This window comes from Cupressus sempervirens, chromosome 8, assembly GCF_028749045.1.
Source record: "Cupressus sempervirens isolate cs-2001-9-10 chromosome 8, ASM2874904v1, whole genome shotgun sequence".
Lineage (NCBI taxonomy): Eukaryota > Viridiplantae > Streptophyta > Pinopsida > Cupressales > Cupressaceae > Cupressus > Cupressus sempervirens.
Window position 1 is genome coordinate 401,583,775 of NC_143125.1, and position 26,056 is coordinate 401,609,830.

The 26,056-nt window shown below is 37.3% G+C and overlaps 1 protein-coding gene across 4 annotated transcripts in view; it reads left to right on the forward strand.

Annotated features, from left to right (window-relative positions):
- LOC149542981 (serine/threonine-protein kinase STY46-like) overlaps positions 1-26,056 on the forward strand; it is a 279,858-nt gene that overhangs the window by 127,393 nt on the left and 126,409 nt on the right. For all 4 annotated transcript variants that reach the window (XM_089797902.1, XM_089797903.1, XM_089797904.1 and 1 more), the window contains one exon: positions 18,047-18,097. In XM_089797902.1, coding sequence (XP_089654028.1) covers positions 18,047-18,097 — 51 coding nt within the window. The remainder of the gene's footprint in view (positions 1-18,046; positions 18,098-26,056) is intronic.

Here is a 26,056-nt window from a genome sequence, read left to right on the forward strand (position 1 = left end):
TAACAGCGTGTTGGAAATACATCCTGATCATGGGCTTTCCTCAATCCATCCACAAAACAGAGGCATGGTGTTGATGAAAGGGTGACCTTCATTACCGAATCTATAGTTCCGGGCTTAGTTTTGCTAAAGCCGACTAAGGCAAATAGAACGTCACCACAGTTGGAGCCGTGCAAGAATTTGTAACGCCAAGTGAGCAAAACCTTACCACGGGACTTGCTAGAGTATTAGACAGCCATTGCAGGAGATGAGGATATTTGAAAGGGTTATTTTGTATTCCAATGATGAGAGATAATCAACTGTATGCAGGTTTGCAGAGACAAGTTGGTGCCGTTATATATTGGGTCTTATCAGTGAATTGAGTGGGAATATGTTGCTCCAAGTAATCCGCCTGGCACCAGATATTTGCAAATTGTGTGAAACGACTAGGTTGGAGACACTTGTCAAGGAGTTATCAGTAACACATAATAATAGATTGGGCAGTTAATTTTCTTGGGCAATCATCGTTACTTGCCGTTATAGAAGGCCAGTTTTTCTAGAATATTAGAAGTCATTAGCACAAGTGGTTGCAGAGAGGAAGCTGTCGAGTGTCTATCGTGAAGTTGCAAGGGCCACCTGTCATACGTAGCAGTTTACGTGTTGGTTCTTCACTAGACCAAATCATCACTTTGAAACCAAACAACAACTGTTTTTCGTAGGAGACGGATTTCAAAAAGCGATGATAAACCTTCCGCCAGGTTAACAGGCATCGAGACTTAAGCACATCTTCGTGGGTCCCAGGGGAAGTAAAACGGAGTAGAAAATTTTAATGCATGAGGAAAAATCATTACAAAGTTGTATTTCTTAATTCTTGGAAGGGTACGATATTTATTTGCAAACTTCATCTTTGTTTTGAATGCATCACGTGGAGGAAGGATCTGATCTTTGGTCTCAAACTATAGTGGAAAATTAATATCATGTCATGGCTGGAGCTTATGAACTGGAGATTGCATAGCAGAAAGATGGAATTCAAATAGGTTAAACTTGGTCTTGGGCAGTGATGGACACCAAAGTTTTAATTTCCATTTATAATATTAAGAGCTTCAAGAGAGTTATGGTCACAGAGGTCTAGAACAGTATATGTTGGAGAGTATAATCGATTTACATGATTTTAACTGAAGGAGGATGTTGAGAATGCAAATGTGGTTCACTGTATAACTGGCATGACAAAAGCAGAGCTTGTGAGATCAAGTTTTCTGATTTTTCTCATGTTTTACCCAACTGCGGTAGAGTCAATATCAATGTAATTTCTGGCATACTCTTGTGTGGAATCTGGGACTAGAAAGCATTACTAGCAAAAGCAGCTGCTACCAAGGAAAATGTACCTTCTGTTGTCTACAATGGAAATTGTAAATTTTGGCAACAACCCAGAGATGATCAGATTATCCTATTTCCTTCCAACAGTTTTCAATCAAACTAATCATTCAACCATTATAGTATTTAAAAGATGTCGCAAGCCATCATTAACTATTCATAAAAGGAGGAATGAATAGAACACACAGACTGAGCCAGCATAGAGAATAGCAGATGGGTAGCATTTAGATTACCGTGATTTTTAACTACTGCTGTTCTCTTCAGATTATACTAATCTGTGCCCCATATATTTGTGCACTGATCAAATATCCACAAGATCTGGCATATATAGTAGAGGTATATTCCTGGGGCCTGACCAACGATGATGCTACTGGTATCAGTGTCCAAGCTTATCAGGTACCTCATCATAAGTGTGTATGTTCCCTGCTTGATTCAGCAGTAAAATTTGAAACCTCTTGATTAAATGCTTACAGTTTATAAGTGAATATAATAAACTCTAGCGAAGAAAGTGATGGACATATGTGAACATTATATGATGAACAGTTTCAAACGCAGCTAATCCAGATCATAAGGATTTTCATAACGGAATATATTCAATATTATGGTTTATCAATGAGGGGTGACAGGTAGGGGCAAATCCAGATCGCATCCTCAGACCCTATTTTGTCACCATCAAACAAGCAATTGATAAATAAGGAAAGCCACGGGCAACATACACCCACGCAGCAGCCAACAGACTAAATATTGGAGCAATACAGATAAAATATAGTCAGTACAAAAGATTAGAAGAGGTGGTATGAAAGTTTTGAACAGGAATCAGTTTCCATGTTTCAGTGGTCTGAGGCTCTCACCGAAATAAATAAAATCCGCAATGTAAAGGATGCCGTGAATTGGAGATTTTAGTACTCATTCTTCGCAAGACTCCTGAACGGTGAAATTGTATGGTTTATTACTTCTCGTTGTATTCAATATCTAATGTTAGTTTATATGTTGTGCAAGCCTGGAGTGTGGAACGTGCAAGCACAGTTGGGAGGAAAGAGTGTTTGAAACCGGAGAAGGGTGCCAGTTTGTACGTTGTGTAGCAGCAGGTTCATGGAAGCGTCTGTACTGTTTTCCATATCTCCGCAGATAAATTCACTCTGGTAACAGTGTTGTCAGAGAGGGTTTCCGACTGATCAGGAGCGCGCACGCGAATGAACGAAGAGGTATCGAATCAGAAACATTTGGGCAGAAATGAGTTTATTTGTGAACCAAGCACATGGAGAAGTTCGTCTGAAGGAGAGAAGAAGTCTACACCAGATGCGTCTGAGGAACCAAGTTTGGAATACGTAGCGTATGAATTCATTTGTTTGCGCGTGGAAAGAAATGATCGGGCGCAGTCTAGCTTTTGTTTAAAATATGATACGCAAAGTTATAAACCGCTAATCATGTTAAAACAGGATTATATTAAAGTTCAATTTTGGTCGTTATTAGTTATGAAGAGGCATGACGGTTAAACATACCCTTCCCTTTATTATAAAGAGGAGATGTATAAGCCAAGAGAGGGCAGATAGAATTTTTTTTATATTTAGAAAAGGGGACATTGAGACTACTGCATTTCCTGATTTGTAAGACTTCCTATCATACTGTGATATCTTTTGTCTGAAAGAAGAGTTGGAGATTCAAACAAAGCAAAGGGGAGTTTGATTTTTGAGTATTGTTTCCAGAAGGTGTATGGATTCAGTTATGTTGAATTAAGCATCAAGATTTTGAGTGCCTTCATCACTGTTTGTCCAACAACAAATCAGTAAGAAAATTTTATTTGTCTTAGAGTTGAATTATACATAACTCGTCCTTTATAGTTGAGTTGTTTATTTGTCTGTAATTTATTGATTTGATAAGTATATTAAATTGTTTGCTACCATTCGGATTTGATCAATACAAATAGTATAGGATATCATATTGTTCTCATTATTTGTATCTATTATGTCCAGATGATGGTTAAATTATAATAGACTAATCCGAATGTGTTAAGTTGTGACAATTAGTAGCGTCAAATTAACTAAGTTGCTAATAAATATTTTGTCAACAATATTGTAGAGTTGTATGTAAGGAATGTATTTTTGACTCTATCACCCAAATAGAATTCAACACTGATCATAAAATTGCTCATAAGTTTGAACCCAATGCTGGCATTTTTCTAGTCTTTTTCTTTTGGCAATCTAATTTTATTTGGCAATTTGTCTATTTCTGTTTCAACGACATATAACAACTTAAATGAGGTAATCAAAGTTTTAAGTAAATAATCCAACACATTTCCTTGATAGTTGCCAATTGAGGAATTTGTTTTTTTTAATCCGCTATAATACATTTTGCATCTGAGTTTTGGATTAGGGTAAATAGGCCTTGGTCTAGCGGAACCTAAAGCGCAGAGGATTTGATTCTGTCACGTTGGCCAAAATCAGTTAGATACCCAACATCGAGCAGGCAAGGCTCGTAGGTTTCTAAGCTGTGATTTTGATAACCAACAGGCAACACTAGGAATTCTTGTGATTGTTTGGCCGATTGATTATGTTCAAATAGTGAGATAAAGCTTTGCGGATGGTGTTTGCAGCAGCATAGACGCCCGAGAATGCCAATTTCGGGGCCTCAGGAGTGGGACGCAACCCCCAAACTTCCCAGCAGTGGTTCAAATTCATCAAAGGGAGGAATGTGTCTAGTGTTTGCAGAAGTTATGGATCCATGGCTCATTGTTGTGCAACAGAACTGTGAAAGACCCGTTAGTGCCTTGGATTGATACATCGTAGGGAAAGAGTTTTGACCATTACTTGCAGCGAATGTGGATTCTTGCATAAGAGCCACTAAGTGATTGGAAGGAGATTTTAATGATTGTATGCAGTAATGCATAGGAGGATTGATTGTAGATTGAAGAGTTCATAGTGTTCGGATATTGACAGCTAGAAGGTTAACAACAGGATTTGGAAGTAGAATGCCTTTGTTTCAGACTTGGTGCATATTTCTCACCAACTTGTTGCATATCAATTTCTTAAGAAGCTATCAATTGACTGGGTATGTAGATGGTAATCATTGCTAGTTGCGGAAATCTCGATAATGGCAGATGGGAATCCACTCCTTGTTTGGATTAAGCTACAGGAATTCAAAAACTTTGAAAGGGAGCTTTTCAGGGTAATTTGGAATATGCTCTTAGTCTGACACATTGTTTTGGTTTCATTACAGGTCCAGATTGTGCAAAAAGGAGCTTGTTATCTGACCCTGATTAGAGTAACAACTATAGGTTGTGAAGAATGGAAATTTTGATCTGTCAAATTATCTAAGATCATTCTTCTGAATTGTGAGTTTTGGATGGATTTTCATCTCCATTTGTTTTAACAGGTAGTATAGAGATTAGCGGCACCTACGTAAGAAGCAAAAATTTTGTTCGTGAAGTCTTCAATTTATTCAACAAGTCTTCAACAATATATATTTCTAGGGTGATATCAAACATTTGCAATTTCCCTATATTCTGCCACCATTTAGGATTGTGATCAGGCATCTACATATTCATACATGCAATCACAGTATCATTGGAGGTTGTGACAAAGATTGTGAATGTCAGGCACATATATTAGACATTGCGGGCAAATATTGTGTACATTCATCGGACTGGTTGGAAGATTAGCTTCAGTCATCAAGAGATTGTAGCATAAGCATTGTGAATAGTGTTTGGGACTGCATCAACAGCTAGCCTAATCCAAGCAACAAAACATCGTACTTGAGATCACATTGTTATCAAATCTCTCTTGGAAGTTGCTACCGGAAAAGTTTTGGAAAGGTACAATGAAGCCACAAGCATAGTTAGCTCATAATTTCGAAGATATGGAGAGTATAAATAATTTCCTATCCGAATTCAAAATGACTTATCATTTAGCGACTACTTGGAATTTTATCTCGAGCAGCTAAATATGACTGATAAGGCAAAACGAAAGTATTTGGAGTTGGCCCAGGATCTTTTTGCAAACGAACAACACACAGGGGTGTACGAAGAAGTTCAGATAGACTAGAATTATCCTTTGGATGATCTTGAAAAAGAAGAACAAACGACTACGAAAGATGAGCAACCTACTCGCAATTACGTAGAAGATTTTACACGAAGTGCAAGTTTCTTCGTTGGTGATTTAGAAGCGAGCCTTGATAGGAAGGTTGAGGAGATAGATTACCCACAAGGTAATAGTAGTTTGGAGCATTTTTATGATGAACTTTATATTCGTAACACGCATGGCTTGAAATTGGAAGAACCCCCTAAGATAACACTGTAAGATAATAAATAGTTCCAGCAGAGCAGTAACGAAATGCATACCTTAAGGAATCAACTGAGGGTTAGTGAAGATATGGTTGTGGCATCTTTAGTACATTATGACAGGACCCATGAGTTGGTTGATGAGCTCTACAAGAGGATTCCAAGAGAAGCGGGAAGAGATTGGAATGTTGATGACTTGCAGGAGGTCAAGATAGCCCTCGAAACTATGAAATCAGACTACTTGTATTTGCTGACCTACAGGGATTATATCCTTAAGATTGCTGAGATATATGCTGAATAGTCAAATAAAGGGAAGGATGAGATTGACGAACTTAATAGAGAGTTGAAGCATGTTCATGAGGCATTGGATGAGGCTTGATTCTCTCTTCAAGGAGCAGAAAATCAGATCAAGGTCGTGAATCAATCTAGGGAACAAGAGGATAGAATGAGACAGGAATTTTTCCTAGAAGTCATCGATGAACTTGAGAGCATTCAGCAAACTTATGACTTGGATAGCTGCCCCAACCGATTAAGTAGCAAAACTTCAAATCACTTTCAGCTGATAGATAACCCCTTGTTTGAAGTGGCTGCTGATTAGACGTCCGATAACCCACTTTTTATGATAGATGAGGGAGTCTCTCTTGTTTGCCTTGAGGAGGAAGAAATTGATTTCAAACCTTGGAATACTGATTCAGATCCTAACAGTGATTCGGGAACTCAGCTTGGGAATGATGAATCAACTTTTGTTGCTTATTAGTTGATCGACCCTAACATATTTTTCGATTTCAACCCTCTCAGGAGTTGGGTGATTTTCCTTCATCAGCTGCTAAGTAATTCTTGGTGGAGTAGCTATGTGAGGAGTTTGGTTATATTTCCAGCATCTTCCACATTCATAGCACCTATGTACTTGGGAGTTCTCCAGGTTGATGACGATGGTGTTGGTTTTGATGTCCTTGAGGTAGTGGTTTTAGCTTATGAGCAACTCATTTCCTGCATCACCCATTTAGGGCAGATCTTCACACTCTACTGGGTTACACATGGACCTTTGATATGCTTCTACCTCATCATAGCAGCGGAACGACATAATAGAGTTTGGGACCCAGGTGTTGGCAGATTACATCTATGGTTGGACGAGGATTTTATTGTGGTTCGGGTATTGGCCAGTGTTGAACAGTTTACAGGTGTAAGTGCTAAGTTCTTTCAGAGAGACATATGGGATCCAGGGATCTGGTTGAAAGTCTTATTGCAGATAGACATTTGGCTTCACAGTATGGCCGAAGTTGTTTTCAGTTTGGATTTCAGGGCTGCTTGCAGACTTGTATGGGATCCTGGTACTGATTGCTTGGGGGCAAGCAATCTCAAGGAGGGGAGATTTGTAATGTCCCTTCTTTGGGGACATTAGAATTATTAAGAAGGAACAAATTTTAATATTAAATTTGACTATATTACCTGGAGATTTATTATTAAAAGTCAAATTAGTATCTCATGTGGTCACAAGAGGACGAAGAGGAATAAGACGATTACCATGGAGAAGCTGAAGAGTCACTGTTGTGAAGATAAAAAGGGGATGAGACTCATACTTTTGGGATGCTTGATTTACTATTCAGATTTTCCTGTTCTCTCTTGTGAGAGTTTTTAGAAAACTTCAGCTTTCAGTCAGTGTGAGGACGTAGCCCCTCATGCAGGTAAGCAGTGGACGAAAACCCATTGTTAGGGGAGGTATCATTTCAGGTGTCTCGGTTGTGTTAGTTTTCCAATCTGACTGTAGAACTGTGTTTGGGATTGGATTTTATAGTTGCTAGTTATTGTATTTCTGTTGTATAATACAATAACGTCTTATGAGTTAACTAATAGTTGCTGGTTATTGTATTGCTGATGTATAATGCAATAACGTATTTAGGGGGAGTCTAAGAGTTGCGGGTTTTACCTTTTTGGTTTGTAGTTAAAGTTATATGTTCGACATATTGGATGTTATTGTGGAATAACAGGTTTAATTCATATGGAAAATTTGCTGGTTGTATTATAGCATTTTCTTCCATTTTTCTTATATCCGAATTTTGAATGTTGTATCTGAGATAAGTTGATAAAGTTTCTATTTGAAATTTCTACTGGTTAACCACCTTGCTGGAAACTACTTGCCAAGTTTTATTGCTGATTATATTGTTCATAGAGAAACCAGTAAATATCTGGACCAGGATATTACAGTCCCTTGTCACCTATTTTATAGTCTCAAAACTCTTAGTTGTGACAACAATCTATTTAAACCTGAATTTCTCCTTATATTGAGTTAGTGGTACACACATACTATTGGAGTTTGTTATGAATGTGCCTTATAAGTTTGCCAATGCATGCAAAATTTTAACCACCTTGCTGGAAACTACTTGCCAAGTTTTATTGCTGATTATATTGTTCATAGAGAAACCAGTAAATATCCGGACCAGGATATTACAGTCCCTTGGTCACCTATTTTATGGTCTCAAAACTCTTAGTTGTGACAAAAATCTATTTAAACCTGAATTTCTCCTTATATTGAGTTAGTGGTACACACATACTATTGGAGTTTGTTATGAATGTGCCTTATAAGTTTGCCAATGCATGCAAAATTTTGGATCAGAAACTTCCGACTCTCTTTGGGTCCATTATGAACCTATCTTTAGATATGAGAAATCCTAGGTATGAGAACTTCCTTTTCATATAAATTTTTTTTCTTAGGTTTAGTTGGAACTCCAATTATGTGAAAACTGAAATGTTCTTGCCTCGTCTCATCAAATATCAAAATATCATATAAATACATTCCACCAGCTAATCAAGGAATAATTCTAGGGACTTTTTATCAATCTTATGAGCTTGCTTTGGGAATTTGTCAACCCTATGGCATCACCATCTTGTCTATGAGCTATTCCTTATCCACTTCTGTAATCTTGAATTGAAATGATTGTAACCTTTGTTGAGGTCAAATTTTGAAAATTATTTGACTTCATCTCACAAAAATTGGTAATTTTGATGATATTCTTTTATCACCTTGGATTCTTTGTAGATATGTCATCATGTCCATTCTTTTGTGTGAGTATTGTCGACACTATGCAAGGGTACATTCTATTTTTGATCTTACCTCTCTCCAACAGCTCTACTTCCTGGTATGTCTAGTCTGATAATTTTTCCATAAATTTTGTAATTCTTCTGCAGTATTTTATGAAACAATTGCATGCCTGTTAACTTGAAATTATTCTGATTTGCTAGTTTACTTATAGTGTTTTCAATAGTTTCACATAGCATTCATCATTTGCTCGAACAATTGCACATGAAATAATACTTTGATACAATGATTGAATTGAGAAATAACAACAATATGTTTAAGTCATTTTTTTGCTGTCATACCGATGAAAAATTCGTTATTTTCAAATAGAGAGACATCTATAGAGTGTTGACCTTACTAGAAAGTTTATGGTAAAAATTTCCGAGTAGATGGATGAGTATAGTGGCTCATAGAATGGTGTTATTATACCAAATTGCCTCCAGAAATTCCTCGACATCTTCCCTTAATGGTTTAGATTCTGATTGATATGGCAACTAGAAATCTCCATGAAATGAATTGGCTACCCTTATTCTTTGTTATAGAAGCTGCCAACGTCACTTTAACCATTGGATTGGTAAATACCTATTAATTAAGAGGTAAGATTGTCACCCAACACGTGCTAGATGTCATGTTGAGCTTACAAGTTTCACTCCATTTATAAATAGAGAGATATTGATCAACTTGCATAGCAATGGAGTCTTCGAAATTAATTGTGAAACTCGATATCTCCCAAGTTGCCTTCGGAAACCCCATAATGTTTCCCTTGAGTGCTGGTGGTAGATTGTAATTGATTTGGCAACTAGAAATCCCTATGAAATGAATTGACAATCTTTAATCTTTTCTACAAAAGCTGCTAAGCTTCGCACTAACCCTTGGATTGGTAAATACCTAACAATGAAGAGGTAAGGCTGTTGCCTAAAAGTTGCAAATATCATTTTAGCTTACAAGCTTGAGTGCATTTATAAATAGAGAGATATTGATCAACTTTCGTAGACAATGGAGTCTCAAAATTTATTTGCCATACTTCATAGCTATTCATGCCAAGCTCTGTATGCGACAACCTTCTTGAAAGGTAGTTTCCACACTAGCTAATGAATGCCTGACACAAACATTTCTCCCTTTCGGATCATCAAAAACTCCCAAATGCCTTGTATAGAGTCAAATTCACATCCCTAAATTCTCTGTGTTACAAGAACATTTCAACCGCTTCAAAGAAAATCTTTGTAGCTTATGACTTCATGCAATGAGTCTAGACAAGGCTGCCTAGGGTTGGCAATGCAATAATTCCTAGGATTGATTTCATTAAAACTCACCCTCAAACATTTTACACTTATATGGCATGGTCTGGTATAGGGTCAACTAGTCACAAGAGCCTTGCAAACATCACCACAAAACCTCAAAACCCTTTGCAGAAACACCTGTAAACAACCTCCAAATCTGACCTCAAAACACCATGAAGATTCTCGTTTTTGAAATCTTGAATCTGAAGTCTTTGCTGTAAGGGCTTTCAATCAAAACTGTAAACCACAACAATGAAGCATTGACATAGACATTGAATAAATCTATCTAGGAATCAACTAGGGGGGATCTTTCATGACAGTGGATGATATTCTTCAAAACAGTTTTTCATCTTTAGGAAGTTTATTGGACAAAAGTCAAGAGCATTTGTTTATAATAAATCTTAAGCATACAAAAATATAGTAAAAATTGCCCTTTTATAAGGCTCCTAAACCCAACTTCCCTTTCTCGAGAATAATGGTTAATTTAATAAAACATTTCCTTACATATCTTTGGTGCCCATTGCAAGAATGGTCAAAGTCTTTTTTAATTTTTAAATATATACTTAAGTAGAATCATTATAACATAATCTTTTATTTTAGATAAGCCACCTTACTTCATTTTGAATTTGAGTGTGCCAAACTTACACTGATAGCAAGGAACAACTCTAGTCTTCAAGTTGTACGTGCATTCCTTGATTGAATGTCCTAGTACAAGTAGATGCCACAAAACTTCTTTGTATGGTTGGTTTTTGTGTGACCTACCTTTGAATTGGTGCATCATATTTCTTTCTTTTCCTTGGAGCTTTCTTTGTCCAACTTTACTATTATCATGTGCACCATATGTTGTTGAAGAGATTTCTCAAATTTTGATTCATCCTTACTATCACTATCCTCCATACTATGATCATCACTAATTTTCTTCTTTCCTTATGATGTTTTAGCTTCATTTTCATATTCCATTCCCCAATTGTAAGCATTGACGTACGAGAAGAGGGGTACTATGTTTTTTTCAACAAGGGGATTCAAACCTTCAATGAACCAATGTTTCTTCAATTTGTTAGTTGGATGGATCTTCATCTTGCCACGCAACTCCTTGAGCCTACAATTGTAAGCTTGTGCTGTCTCGTTCGTTCCTTGTTTATTGTTATAAATTTCAGAGACAATCTCATTTTCGTCCTTGAGGAGTACAAATTCCTTTTTGAATGGCTTCTTTAAATTTCCGTAGGTTACTATCTTTTTTTCGTCTAAGCTTGAGAATCAATTAATGACTTTTGCCTATAGTGTGGAAAGGAAAACTCTTAATTGATTTTCTTTATCTATTAGTCTACTTGTGAATCATATCCTTTCACACGTCTTGTAATGCTAGCTAATATTCTTTGATCCATTCCCATGGAACTTACAGAGTTTTTGTCTATTAAAACCAAAGTTCCTGAACTTTGACTGGGTCAGGCCAACTCTACTTGTTACTCGTGACTTGACAAAACAACTTGCCAAAGAGTTGACAAACTGAAGAAAGCCCTTGATATTTTGAGATTTTCATGATATAAAACTTGTTTTATGCACCCATTATTGAATAAAGCTTAGAGACACAATAACATCATAAAAAATAGAAGCTAATTTGATCACAATAAGTAGAAACACAAATCAATACATTCACCACAATTAATACATTGATAGATAACCAATATTATCAAACACAACAATAAGGATTTTTATAAATATGCATCGAGTAATATCTAGGAAGACTAATGACGAGTGTAGATAATGATTTGTATAGCACAAACTCAAAGTTGTGGGGTGCTTCAAAAATTAAAATGGGGGTCTAGGGGTAAGGCCCCCAATAGGGTCAAGGTGGAAGCTTCCCTTAAGGGGGTTTGGGGGCAATGCCCTTAGCATGGTGAAGGGGTAGCGTCCCTTGTTATGTCCAAGGGCAGTGCCCTAGGTGTGCTCCTTGGCATGGTAAAGGGTAGGGTGGGGGAGTGGAACGCCCTTGCTACCAATACTATATTAGCACCTTCAAAACCACATAAAACTTCATAGTGTCCATTTTCTTGAATTTTTAAGATGCCAAAAGCAATAGTGATAAAGGCCAAAAATGCAATTTCCAAATCTCTTCTTTCCAAATATCTTACTTGTTGAAACTAAGAACAAGAGCTCAAGGAATTGCAACTGCTGTAAGGAAGGGTGACACTCAAATAGTGGTGCGATGTAGACCTTGATAAAAACAACTTAAAAAATTCCCCATTTTAGCTCTTCCTCTTGTTGGTTGCAAACGTACGGAATCTTATTTTCCGTCCCATCATAGTTTTCTCTCTCTTCTTCTCAATATAATGAAATAAGATAAGTTTTAGGGCTACAAGTAAGAAATAAGACCCAATTTTTTTTTTAAAATATCGAAGTTTTTAAATTCTTATTTAATTGGCAAACTTGCTATGTCTGCTGCCGAAGTCAAGGGGCTCAAACTTGACAAGTTAGCATGTGACTTGCTACTCAGTGAGTAATGGCTAGTCACATTCTTGACTCGTTTGAGTCCGAGTTAGGATCACTTTGACTTGGCCACCCTGACTCGTCTTGCGGCTTGCCAAGACTCGACAAGTCATGGCGAGTCTAGGAACTTTGGTTCAGACCAAGAATTGCTTGGGGGTCACCATTTTGGAATGGTATGCATTGTGTAATGAGCACCTAATAGGACCAATTTTCACTTTCTCACATTTTAGTGCTTCTTTTGTGCTCTTGGCCATGTGCAAGCCTTCTACACATCCATTGTCAGCGTCCCTTGTACCTTGGGTACCTTCCTTGAATATGATTTCCCCCATCCTCGTGGTCTTTGGCTTAACCTCCCCTATTCTTGGTTCCTATATTGTGGACAAGTTCCCAATGCTATGTAGAGTGTTCTCAAACATTTGGGCAACCTCATTCCCAAGGTTCCTTTCTATGTTGTCCTCATCATTTGTGGAGTGCACTTATAGGCTACTCTTTGGAGAGTCACTATTTGAGTTGTCTCCGTTCGACACTGCTTTTGTAGACTAATTGTTTGTTTGGTTAGCAATATCTTCTAGCCCATGAGGGAGTGGCATGTTTTTGGCAATCTAGTCCCAATCACACCACATGCGTTGTGTTGTGCCTTCCTTGTTAGGTGGTTTCCACCTCTCTCGACTCCGTCTTTGGCTAAAACTTTGAATTTTGCTTTGTGGCAGACTCTGAGATTCTATGATAATTCTCAATAGTCATTGTCATCTTTTACTTTATTCCCTGATTTAAAGAGATCTTCTCACTAATACTCCTCTCTCGTCTCAACTATGCAAAATACATCTTCTTTTGTCTTTGTTTGGTAGAAGGGGTGTAAATTGTTGGAAAGAAGCGTAAATTGTGGAATTGCCGGAGGTACAACATTTTCTCGTGTCACACTCTTCCTTCCTCTGGCTTCTTTCATCATATTGTTGTAGTATTTGTTGCCGACACTATTCTTAGTCTTTGTCTTTCTGAAGATCTCAATGGGGGTTTAGGAGATGTGTGAGCAATTGCGTCAACATTGCCAGAGATGCTCAAAGTTCACATTCACCCATAGCATTCTTGGATCTCACTTTCGGGGACCCCTTAATGGACATAGGAGTTGATTGAAATTGCCCACAGGTATTTGAGATCTTGTGCCAACTCTTCCTTAGAATTTTTTTTTTTCGGATTTAGAGACTTATGATTGTTCGTAGGGTTGGCCCATTTACATTGCCATACAACTTGCTGCCATTCTTTTGCATGGTATGAATTTTTAGGATTCGTACGACAACAATGACAAAATGTTTACTTGCGAAAGGGACTAACTTGATTACGCAAAATTAACAATATTGAATATAGAAGCAGAAATAATGAACCGCAAATTAAATGCAAAGCAATCAAACAACACAAAACAACCATCCTCGGAAAAATCCTTCTCAGTGAAGGAAACAACCCAACCCACCCAAAATCAGATCTTTTATTGCTATCTTTAATATCAAATTACAAATATCTGCTCCCTTTTAGGTCTTCAACGTTTAATATTCACTAAATAATCAGTGCTAATATATTCTTAAAATATATTTCTGCTGACAATACATATAATAATCTCAGAATATACAAATCTTTGTTGAAAAAACAATGCATATAATATGTAGGATCATCCACTAAGTTCAGGAAATGCACGGTACAAAAATCAGAGCTATTATAAGCTTAGAAAAATATTAAGATGCATGAAACAAACTCAATAACTATTATGACGCTAAAGACATATAAATGAATACTATTGCTCACAGGACGGTGACACACTAAAACTTTTTTAGCTTCGTTTTTTATATATAGTCTACAAACATGAATAGAATAATATTGGTACCATTTAAAGCCTTCATTCGTGGCAATAATCTTTTCCAGCAATGAAGTAGAAGAGAAGGATTAACTGACAGCTGTTTCTTTTGAGCATTTACGTCTCATGAACGAAATATCGTGATGCAAGAAAGGAAGAACATGGCAGTAGGAACAGCCATAGTAATGAGACTCGCCGCGAGTCGGGCGAGTCGCCCGACTCAGTGAGTCAAGTTACCTCAGCCGGGGCAAAATGACCCGTGACCTTGGCTTGACGGGTCAACTCAGCTAACTCGGCTGACTCATCTGACTCAGCTGATTTTTAATTTTTTTGCCTTTGTAGTTACGTAGTCGATGTATGTTACGTATGTGATCAAATTACCTTCTATTTTATGCTGTTATTGTGTCTTTAATCTTTATTCAAGAATGGGTGCATGGAATTAATTTAAATCCAAAAAAATCTCTAAATTTCAAGGGTTTTATCACTTTGCCGAGTCACTGCTAAGTTACAGGCGAGTCCAAGCCAGGTCACGAGTCAAGTTACCCTTGCCGAGTCTGAGTTGGGTCCGAGTCTCGTTACTTTGGGAACAACGTGTACACTACCAACAATGATGATGCAAATTAATCACAATGACTGGAGCTTAAAGAAGTCTGAGTTCGTGTCATAAAAAATGCCAAGTATGCAAGAGAGAGAAAGTGCAAATGAAGACCATATAAGAGACAACTCTCTGCTCATAGAAAAACATAATTTAACTGAGGAGATAACCTGCTGGTACAAAACAGAGATGCTATGGCAACATGAGAAATGATAAGATAGATAGGAATGAGCCTCTTCATCGCATGAACAAAGTACTGCTGGCATAACTGATTAATGATGCTGATTGAATGATGGAGTTTGTTGGAGTGACGATGGTGATGATTTCGTACAGATTGGAACATGGTTTGATAAGAAGATAATCAGTTATAAGTGTTGTCATTGATGTCAAGCTATTTGCCTAAATGTTTTGACTTGTTACCACCCATTCTTAAGAATATCAAGTAACAAAATGCTTGAAGTGTTGCTATTGTACAAAGATGTTCAGTGATGAGTATGGATGCGAATTCTATGATAACACCTATTTATGTAAAGATTTGAGTAAGTTATGAAGGCAGGAAGCAAACTAGGTAACAGTTGAGACAGTCAATGATTGATAGTTAAATGATTTGTCAAATTTGTAAAGAAATCAGTTAAGTTTATTGTTGGATATGATTCACGGAGATGCTAAGAAGACATGGTTAAGATAACACCCTATAATGAGTACAAGTAAAGGTGATTTGATCAGTTGGAAGTGATACACATAGGAAAAGTTAAATAGTAAACTGAATAGTGGATAGGTAGGATAAATCTTCTCAGTAAATTGGAAAATGAACAAGTAACTTGAACGAATATGTACATAGGATAAAGTGAAATCTTATTGGTACAAAGGAATGACAGGTAAACAAGAAAACAGTGAAGACTTATGGGTGGACAAAAAACAATTAGTAAAGATTTGTGGCACTATCATAAAGTTTGAATTGGTATTGCAAATTGTGATTTGTGTTGGATAGCTAGAAGGCTAAGGTGTGAGTTAAAGAAAGAGGTAACGACACAAAGATAGAGGTAATACGTTTCAGGAAGATTCTTCAAGAAGTTTCTACAAGGTTAAAACAGCTTATGGAGTTGGAAAGAATCTCGAGGTAAAGATTGAGTGGAAGGCCGACATAGAGAAAAAATAAATATCGATAGTTAAATTTGTGATGGTTGATTTGGATCGTTGGTTCATGTTTAAGTTTTGCGATTGAAGTGATCCAACTTAAGAAAGGAAAATGAACAAGTTTTTTTGTTGTAGTGAAGAAAAGAAGGTTGGAGAAGGTTGCGATCACAAAGGAAGACAAAGAGTTGAGTAAGTTCAGAGCAGAGTATTAAGCATAGTATGTTGATGTGTTAAGGAGCCTTATTGGATTTGATTTAGTAGAGATAGTGCAAACTACAAATCTTTGCTTATTTGTTACTCTCTAGCCATTGTAGTAGAAAAATCTCTTAATTGGGTGGCTCTAACAGGTCTTTGTAAAATTTTCTAACTAGGTGACATTCTCAAAAGAGTGTTCAAAATCTTCTAACAAGGTTACTCCTAAAAGGGTATAAGACTTTAACAACTCTAAGAAAATTCGTTAATCGGGTAGTACTTAATGGTGTTGTTGTAACCCTTAACTGGGCAAGCTCCTAATAGAGCATATTATAGAAGAGTGCAAAATTTGTGAGCATCAATCTCATACCAAGGTTTTCACCCTAACTGAGTTTCGCTGAGATATATCTGCTGTTATACTTGTGTGGATGTTTTTACATGTGTTGCATGTTGATTTAATTTTATTTTACCAATAGTGTTGGTAAGAGGTTAAAGAGGTTTAAAAGGATTAGTTTGTTTGGTAAAGTTTTTTGGGCCAATGAATTATCTACAAGTACATGGAGATCTGAGACAATTTGATCAGCCAATTTCAAGTAATAGATCTTTCTCACTGCTATTAATTTTAACAAATAATATATTGAAATATTACCCTAACAATGCTAGGAAGAAAGTACCATCTCAATAATATGATAGGGATATATTAACTCTTATTTCCTAGGTGTAATGTATGCAACACACTACAATGCTCTCTCCCGAGGGAAAATCAATTAGATATATAGAGCTAGATGGTTGATTAAGAGTACTAACCATCATCTACCATGTGTAACCGCTTGGAAAAAAAATTCCATTACACATCCAATTAATTATTCATTAACTACAGTGTTAATTTCCAGGTTGGCAACACTTTACTTACTCTTTGCATTATACAGATCAGTCCTGTTGACCTCACATTTTAATCCTACAGACCTGGTCTTTTGCTGCAATAGCAAGTTTTGTAACCTCTCATCTCCTATGATTTCCTTTCTTCTTGGTGACAACAAATTGCCCTGTTAACTCTTTTTCATAAACATCCAAATGACTTTCTTCTATAAAGAGTGTTAAAAAGTTTAAACTCAGGTTTTCAAACTTCATGTTTGTTATTGGCTCTGTTTACAAATTTTATCTTCTAACAATGTTTTGGCATCTTCTTCTTTGACTATAACTCACTCATACTTTTTTGATGAATGAACTTAATGTGTTAATTATAATATATATACTTTGATAATGTAGCTTTTTTCATAACCAACCCAAATAACTATTTATGTTTATGGGACGAACATTTTGTATATCACTACTGATTTTTTTCCAACATATATATGTTAAATTGAGCAAGTCTAATTTTATGCAGGCAAATTCTAGCCTGACAATCAACTTTTTCCCTAACAAAATTTACTTGTAGCTTTGAAGAGTTTATTTACAGGGGTATGATCATGTTTTCCTTACTGCAGCCAACACATCATTAGGCTTATCTACCTACCACACCCCAATTTTTGGCTTCATCTGTCTGGATTCTATATGGTTTACCGTTTACGTATTCATTGAGGTCCATTTTAGTAGTTGTCTTACATGTTTGGATTAACACTAGGGAATTTGTCTTACATGTTCGAATGCATATTTAGTTACAGAACAAGTATTGTTCAATTTAAGCCAACTCTGAAACTATAAATGAATAAATAACAGATGATTTTAGAACCTATTCTGCAGTTCACTTTGCATTTTTTTGGTTTTAATATATTTTAAATGTTCTTTCCTTCTTACAATATCACAGGAAACAGAACAGTTACGAGAGGCTTTGGCAAATGAGCTTGCAAATTGTGAGGTATACTACCTAATTTAATAAAAAATTATTTTACATTTATTTTTGTTGCAATGACTTTTTTATATTTAGTTCAAAATATTTATAGATATTCCAGCAATTGAGCTCCACATTGTTCTTCTTAATAGAAAATGTGTGCAAGATCACAACATTTAAATACAAAACTTGATGTTCGTTTTGAGGTTTATAGCATCATGAAGCATTAATGCACTTATGCTTTACAAACTTTCCTTCACTCCTTTCTACAAGCCTTTGTATGTATGAAAATTATTAGAGTCCAGCAATAATAGGGTATGGTATCTTGAAAAGAATACACAATTAAAATTGAGTTTATATGCTTAATGAAGCAGTCAGTACTAAAATTCAGAAGTAGGTTATGTAAGTACATATCTTTTAATTTCATATAGATGTCTATTTTTTTTCAACATTACTCACAAATAATAAACACATATGGATAACTTATGGGATGAGTGTAATCGACAGTGATAAAAGGATAAAGGATAAAATTTGTTCATTTCCAACAAGGGACCACAAATGGGTCAAAGGGACTAAGGAAACATATAAAAGAAATCCAACAACAAGAATACCAAATGGTGAGCAAAAACAAACCAAGAAAAGAGAGAGAGGGAAGGAACAAGCAAAGACCCCTATAGACCTTGGGGGGGGGTGTGTTGGGTGGAAGGGGCAAGATAGTAACCCCACCATGCCAAACATAGCTAAGAAGTTGAAGAGACAGTGAAAAACCTTTGAACGTAGGGATAACCCATAAAATTGGTAGTAGTAGTAGTGGAGTGGTGCCGACGGTGTGTTGTGAGGATTTCACATCATCGCCCCAAAAATTTTGGGGACCCCCTTTCTTTTGGTTGCCTTGGCAAATTTTTCAGAGTTGTCTAGGGGTTCGATTTGAAAATTTGACACCTTGGATACCTTCGGGCCAGGAGGGATTTGTTTTGGTTTATTTTTCACTTGGTGCAAAACTTGATTTTCCAGAGCATGTAATTTTATCCTTAGGCCAAGCAGGTTTTAAAACAACATTTTTCGATGGTTAAAACGAATACTTGGCAAGATAAAATTGCAAATTTTTTGGACTTTGATGATATTTTGAAAATTTGAAATAATTGTATAAACTTGAACATTTTCAAAATAAAATATTTGGATTTAGTTGTTTTGGAAAATCTTGAATTTTTTTAGTGAAAAAGGAAATTTTTGATAGTGAAATTGAAATTGGAGTTTGAATTTTGACTGTTAGAAAAAGGATTTATTTTGTTAAAAAAAAAAAAGAAAATTATAATTGCATTGCAAAATTGAAAGTGGACTAAATTGCAAAATCACATTAATTTGGTTGAAATATTGCCTAGAAGATTTTTAAAATGTTAAAGGAAATTGGTAAATTGGAATTGAAAAGTGATTTTAGCTTGCTAAATTCAATTTTAATGATATTTTAATTGCCAAAACGTTATTAAATGAAAATTTTGACATCTCCTAGGCTTACCTTGTTTCTATTTTGCAATTTTTGATCAAAACTAGCAATTAAATGGGCCAATTTCATTATGGGCTAAGTAATTTTAACATTACATTTAAATTTGGGCCATTAATTAAGGGGCTAATTTAATTTTGTTTTTCCTCCAGCTAGGTCGACCCACTTGGTAAAGGCAAAAAGTGTGGTATAAGAGGGGCTTCCTCTCCTCTTATTTTCTCATTCCATTTCCTTCCTGCTTGGATGTGCGATTTTCCTCTAAAGGCAAATTTCTTGCTTGGGCGAATTTTTGGAGAGGCAGATTTTTTCCTTTTGTGGCAGCATTTTCTCCTTCTTGCTTGGGTGAATTTCTGCCCTAGAGCAATTTTGGAGCGGATCTGATTTGTTTTTTCCAGCTTGGTCGATTTTTGTTGCGTCTAATTTCTCCATCTTTGGCTGCGATTTCTCCTTCCAGAATTGGGCGATTTTATTTGGTGAAGAGGCTATATGATTCAAGGTCTGATTTTGGCAAGTGTGGGCAATTTCAAGGAAGTGGAAATTCTGATTTTTGCTAGGGCATCATTATTTGCAAGGAGGATTGAAATTTCTGAGATTTGATTTGAATTTGAAGAGGGCCCAGTTATTGGTAAAGACAGATTTAAGGTAAAATTCTATTCATTTTTAGAGGTGAAGATTGGTTTTAAAGGCGGATTCTATTCCTTGTTTTTGCTTGGTTCGTTTCTCTTATTTTCTTCTTGCACTCATCATCCACCACTTCATCATTCCATTGATAGGCTGAAGTTGGGAGATATAAGTGTAGATTTCATGATAGGACACTTGGAGAGGCAGAAATAAGGTAGACCACCTTAGGATTGAAGTTGGGAGATATAAGTGTAGTCCATCCTAAGGTAATTAAGAGGTAGAAATAAGTGGTAGTCCCACCCCTAGGAAAGAAGGTTGGAGATTGAAAGTGTAGAGATAGGACTTGGAGAAGCAGAAATAAGCTAGATTCCATCGATAGAAAGAAGGTTGGAGATTGATAAGTGTAGTCCATATCATTTAGAACGAAGGGGTAGAAATAAGTGTTTAGGATGGTAGATATTAGTGCAAGCAAGAACCCAAAGGGAACGAATATCAAAAAAGACAGGGAAGACATGATGGCTAAGACCACCTTCTCGAAAGTGAGGTGAATAAGTGATACCAATATTGGTACAGTGAACATGATATAGTTGAAGGATAGATTGAAGGAAGAACAATCCTCCATGGCGAATATCTAAAAGAGCAAAATTGTACAGGCGTCGACTTTCTCTCCTACCTTGCCTTATCTAGAGTTGGTAATGGAATGTGTATCCCGGTTTGATATTGTTACCAAGTCCATCATTTTTGATGAAGGGAAGAGAGTGTTGGCTAGCATTAGCAGACAAGTGGTCGAAGAAGCATTTAATATTCCCCAGTTTAAAGGCATGACAGTGGTAATGATGGATTAGGCGGCCAAGTTATTTCAGGATAACCAAGAGGTTTACTTCATTCATCTAAAGTAGAATTGGTTACACGAAGGCAAGAAGGGAGTTACGAGGTCATCAAAGCTCACCAAGTTAGATTTCAAATTAGAGTATGGTGACCTTATTGTGCTTCTTAGCCGAATCGTGGGCGTGGCTCAAGTAATGCAATTCGAGAACAAGATGTACTCCTTTATTGATGAAATTAAAAATGGAAAGAGAAAATTTGATTGGGCTAGAATTGTAAGTGAAAATTTAGAGTTGCAACTTAGGACAGTGCAAAATCAAAAGCAATTCTATATGGGATCCTATCTTTTCTATCTGATTGCAAGACTATATGAAAACCCTAGACTTAAGGCCTTAGGACTGATTAGCAATGGGCCAGGGTAATGTTTGGTGCATGAGTGCTATCCACAACTTCATTTGCACAACACCAAAGATTATAAGATGTTTTATGACGCCTTTGCCATGAAGACGGTAAGGTAATTACAAGGGACACCTGCTAAATGGAAGCGAAAGTAAAAGTTAAGAAGTATGGGAGTTGGTTCATCCAATTTCCACAATTTACATACATTAGAGTAGCAGAAAGTACAGTTTGTCCTAGGAGACTTCCAAGGTACCCACCTAACAAGATAGTTTTGATGGAGTTGGCTAGGCAACTTAAGCATTAGTTTTGATGGAGTTGGCTAGGCAACTTGAGCATTATGACAAGATGATGAAACTTAAAGGTGAGACAGGGATTACCTTCTCATTTGGAATAGGCAATGATACTTGCCCCAATCCTATCGCCTTTGCAGCTGCAGAGAAAGAATTAATGGTATCATCTAGGATGGCATAGAGCAGGACAAGGATTCGATCCTAATGGTCTTATCAAGGCATCTCACAAAAACACATTCAAACATATTCCTACTATAGAATTTTTTTCGGCCAATGCACAGGATGACTTTCATGCGAGGAAGCTATCTTTCTCATAGTTGTCAATGGGCATGATGAGGGCAATTAGATGGAGAGGCCTTGATATTTCCAATCAACTGAGAGATGACGAAAATGTGCTAAGAGGAGATTATGATACAGTGGATGGAATGAAATTGGGTCCAGTGGATTGGGACGATCATCAAGATCCTTCCTTAGAGGCAGTTATAGGGACAATTGATATACACACTGAGTTGTGTTACAATGGGAAGTTAAGGCAATACAAAGTCAGAAGGTACGTCTTACTTATGAGAAGATGAAACTGGAGGAAGGTCCAGCAAAGTTAGTTAGACAGAAAGGTGAGGGCAGTAGCCAACAACAAAGAGTAGTTAAGGGCAAGAAAAGAGGTTTGGAGGTTGAAAAAAGAAAAGAACATTAGGAACCTCCAACAAAGAGACGGAGTGCAACACTGTCAATGGAGAGCATAATTGAGGCTAGAGGCCAAGAGGATAATACAAGTGGACAAGGGGCCGTGGTAGAGGTGAACTTTGATTCAAAATCAAACAGTTATAGTAATAGTACTAAGTATTCTCCTCTCTCAGAGAACCAACATGGAGATGATATGACAGTCACTTGTGAAGAAGAGTATACGCCAATTGATATTGAATAAATAAGCGAGGTGCCCGAGGCCGTTGGCGATGCTTTGTTATTCCAACCGAATCTGGATTTGGGGGGATGCATTGCACCACTATGGTTAAGGCAAATGCTTATGCCAAGAGGCGAGGTGGTGACTCCCCGAACAGGTGAAGATATCCAAGGGTTAGTGGAAAACGATGATAGTGAGAAACATAAACAAATTGCAAAAACAGTGGCAAAGATAATCAGGAGTGATGATGAAGGTCACCGAAAAGTTCAAATTGCTATACCAACAGTTAACAAGGCATTGGATGAGATTGTAGCTCAGGAGTATGAGATAGTTGAACATAACTTGGGAAGAATCGAGAATGACATGGAATGTGAGGAGATCTAGGAAGGTATGGTTTCAATTAGAGAAAGGTTGAGGAAGGCGAACGAGAGGATTGTGAAGTTGGAGGCCGAAAATAAGTATTGGAGAGATTGTCTGCTTATCCAACAGTTGCATCAGGCAACCCTTCCACAAGACAACGGGAGCAACATAGAAGAGATATCGGCTCAGTTGCACAAAGTCAAGGATTGGATCCATGATACAATTCAAGATGGGCGAAATTTCTTGCCTTCCTTTGTCTCGACATTCAGGTCATTAGCAGCTATTAGAGATAACTTTAGAACATTTAAAGGTGAGTGGAAGGATTTCCTTCCAGTCAAGGACTATGCCATTCCTAGGCTACAGGCATTTATCGAGCTACCAGAGAGATATTTGGAGAAAACCAAGTTGGTAGATGAAGGAGGAATGAGGACAATGGAGTCTTGGTTTGTTGCCTTGACCATCAGATTGAGGATACTCGAAGAGATATGGAATGAGATTGCGCAACACAACTTAGGCGTTGACAATTCCATTTCAACCATGATGAGCGATGTTGGGGCTGCACTTGATTTTGAAGATATCAAAGAGGAGAACGTCAATGAGACAGAATTTGGATCAAGATTGGATGAGTTGGGGAAGGTTGCCATCAAGAAGAAACATTTGGGCACCCTTGCCTCTCTCAATGCCTTTATTGGACATGTGAAAGAGTATGAGAAGGATTAGGAGAAGACACTAAAAGTAGCAAGCAACATGATGAATTCAGTTGAGTTCAAGATGAAACACACGCTTTGCCCTCCCATGAAAGAAGTGAACGACAAGCTTGCCAAGTTCATCGCTTTGGCTAAGGAGATGAAAGAAAAGAGTAGAATTATATTAGATCATTTGATGTGGCCATTTCTCCTTCTTCTTAGGTAGAATAGGTGTCTGATTCTGATTGGCTACCATTTTGGTGCCTTCTCATTGGTTGCCACTTTTCCTTTATTTTCATTGGTCCATTGATGAGGTGGTGTCTTGTCATTGGCCGATTGGGTGGCAACCCTAATTAGGGTTTCTGGGATTTGATCTGGATCTTTGATTTTGCCTATTAATCTCTATCATTGGTTGTAATTTTGACCCCTATATAAGGCCATTTCCTCTCATTTGTAAAGGGTTGAAGAAAATTGTTGCTAAGATAATACCAAAATTGCTTCTTTTTATCATTGTTGTGACTTGCATGGTGATTAAGAACATTTGGTGTTATTGCATGGTTTCTACTTCCAATAGTTAGAGTTACTTTCTGTAAGAATTTGCCTTGGGCAAAATTCACCCAGGAACTAAGAACTCAAACACAACCACAACTGTAGATCAAAAATGGATATGATCAATTAATCAGAGTATGTCCTAATACATTGCTCTGTTCAGTATATCATGTGATGCAAACACACTAAGAGTGCCTGTATATAAAGGCCTCTTAGGATGCACCTAGAATGTTTGTAGAAAGCACTAGGAGATAAGATAAACATCATGACAACTAAGCTCATGCCTTACCCATCATTTTAGACGAGTGGATAAGAATGACAAGGTTGTAGACACCATGTGCTTAATTAACGTGCTAACTCCTATGTTGTAGACACCATGTGCATAAAAGAGGTGCGCACTCTTGTGTAACATAGAAATAATACACACTTTCAAAAAAATAGAACCTGAAAAGGAGTCCAGAAGAGCTCGTACGGATTGTTTCAAGTTGCGAAATGCAGGAATGAGCACGTACAATCGCCAAGAGACGCAAATTTTGACAAAACCTTGCACCAAAACCAAAAAAAACACCACCATTGGAAAATTTAGAAAATTCTACCCAATTTCAAAAAAAATCGCACCTGAATTGGAGTCCAGATGTCTGAGATATGAGCTCGCAAAGTTAGCCTACCAAACTGAAAAACAAACTGGAGAGGGGTCTGGAGCAAAAACTGTGATGTTAAATTTGACGGTCAAATGGCTGTTACAGCAGTTAGAAATTTCTTGGGAATGACGGCCAAATGACCGTCAAATTTTTTCCTGTAAAAAGATGACGTCAGCGAAAAAAAGTCCCCCTTGCTGACATGTCTGTTGACTAGGATTTCCGTACGGTACGGCTATGCATGTGTCTTGTACGGATTTTTTGACATAGTAGAAAAGTACGATCCAACTGTCCACGTGGCGGACGTGGCAATTTCGGCCGATGTGTCACTGCTGTACACATGTCAGGAATGGGTTGAAAATCCCTACGTGCCGGAAAACTTGCAGACGGGGCCGGAAAAGGAATAAAGCAGCCGAAAAACCTGTATTGCGACTCGAAAAGATTGGAAGTTGCCAAAAATTGAAACAGATGCCGACGTTCCTTGTCACATTGCTAGGGACGGAATATACCTTGCGTAATCTTCAAACGCGGGCTAGAAATGTCTGTTGTCGCCGAAAAACTGTGCAAGGCCAGAAGGTACACGTCGGAATCTTTAAAAAGTGCCGGGGAATGGTCATCGAACGTGTGTTCCCTCGTCATAATCTGGGATTTTAATCCCACATTGAGCAAGTCAAAGCACTCTGGGCTGTTAAAAAGACAAAGCTTGCAAAAGACGATACAAAGGCAAGCCATCGGTTGTGTGGTCGCTGCTGTCGGGTGGTAAGGAGATTGCCGTCGGTGTAGTTGGCTGACGTTATATGCCAGAATTGTGGGCTTTCTCGCTGGAAGTAGCAGTGGGATGCCCAAAATAAGTGGGTAGTTCGCTGAATCACCCGTGTGAACCCGCAGGGCCGGGATTTGACAGCTTGGTACCGGCTAAAAATTTTTCTCTGCTGCAAGGCCACTTGGCCTAAATTTTTTAAAGAAAATTCTTCTGAATAAATACGACGGAAATTTACAGAGAAATTAAAATACTGAAATGACCATACCTGTAGTGCAAATCGGGGCCTTCGGGGTCCGGTTTGCAAAATTTATTTGCCTCACGTTCGACTATGGCCAAAGATAGTCAAATTTATAGCTGATTTTCACCGAATCAGCATTCCAGATGCAATGGTGAGGTCAAATCTAGCTCTAGATACCATGTACGAATTTGGTATAGCTCTGATACCATTTAAGA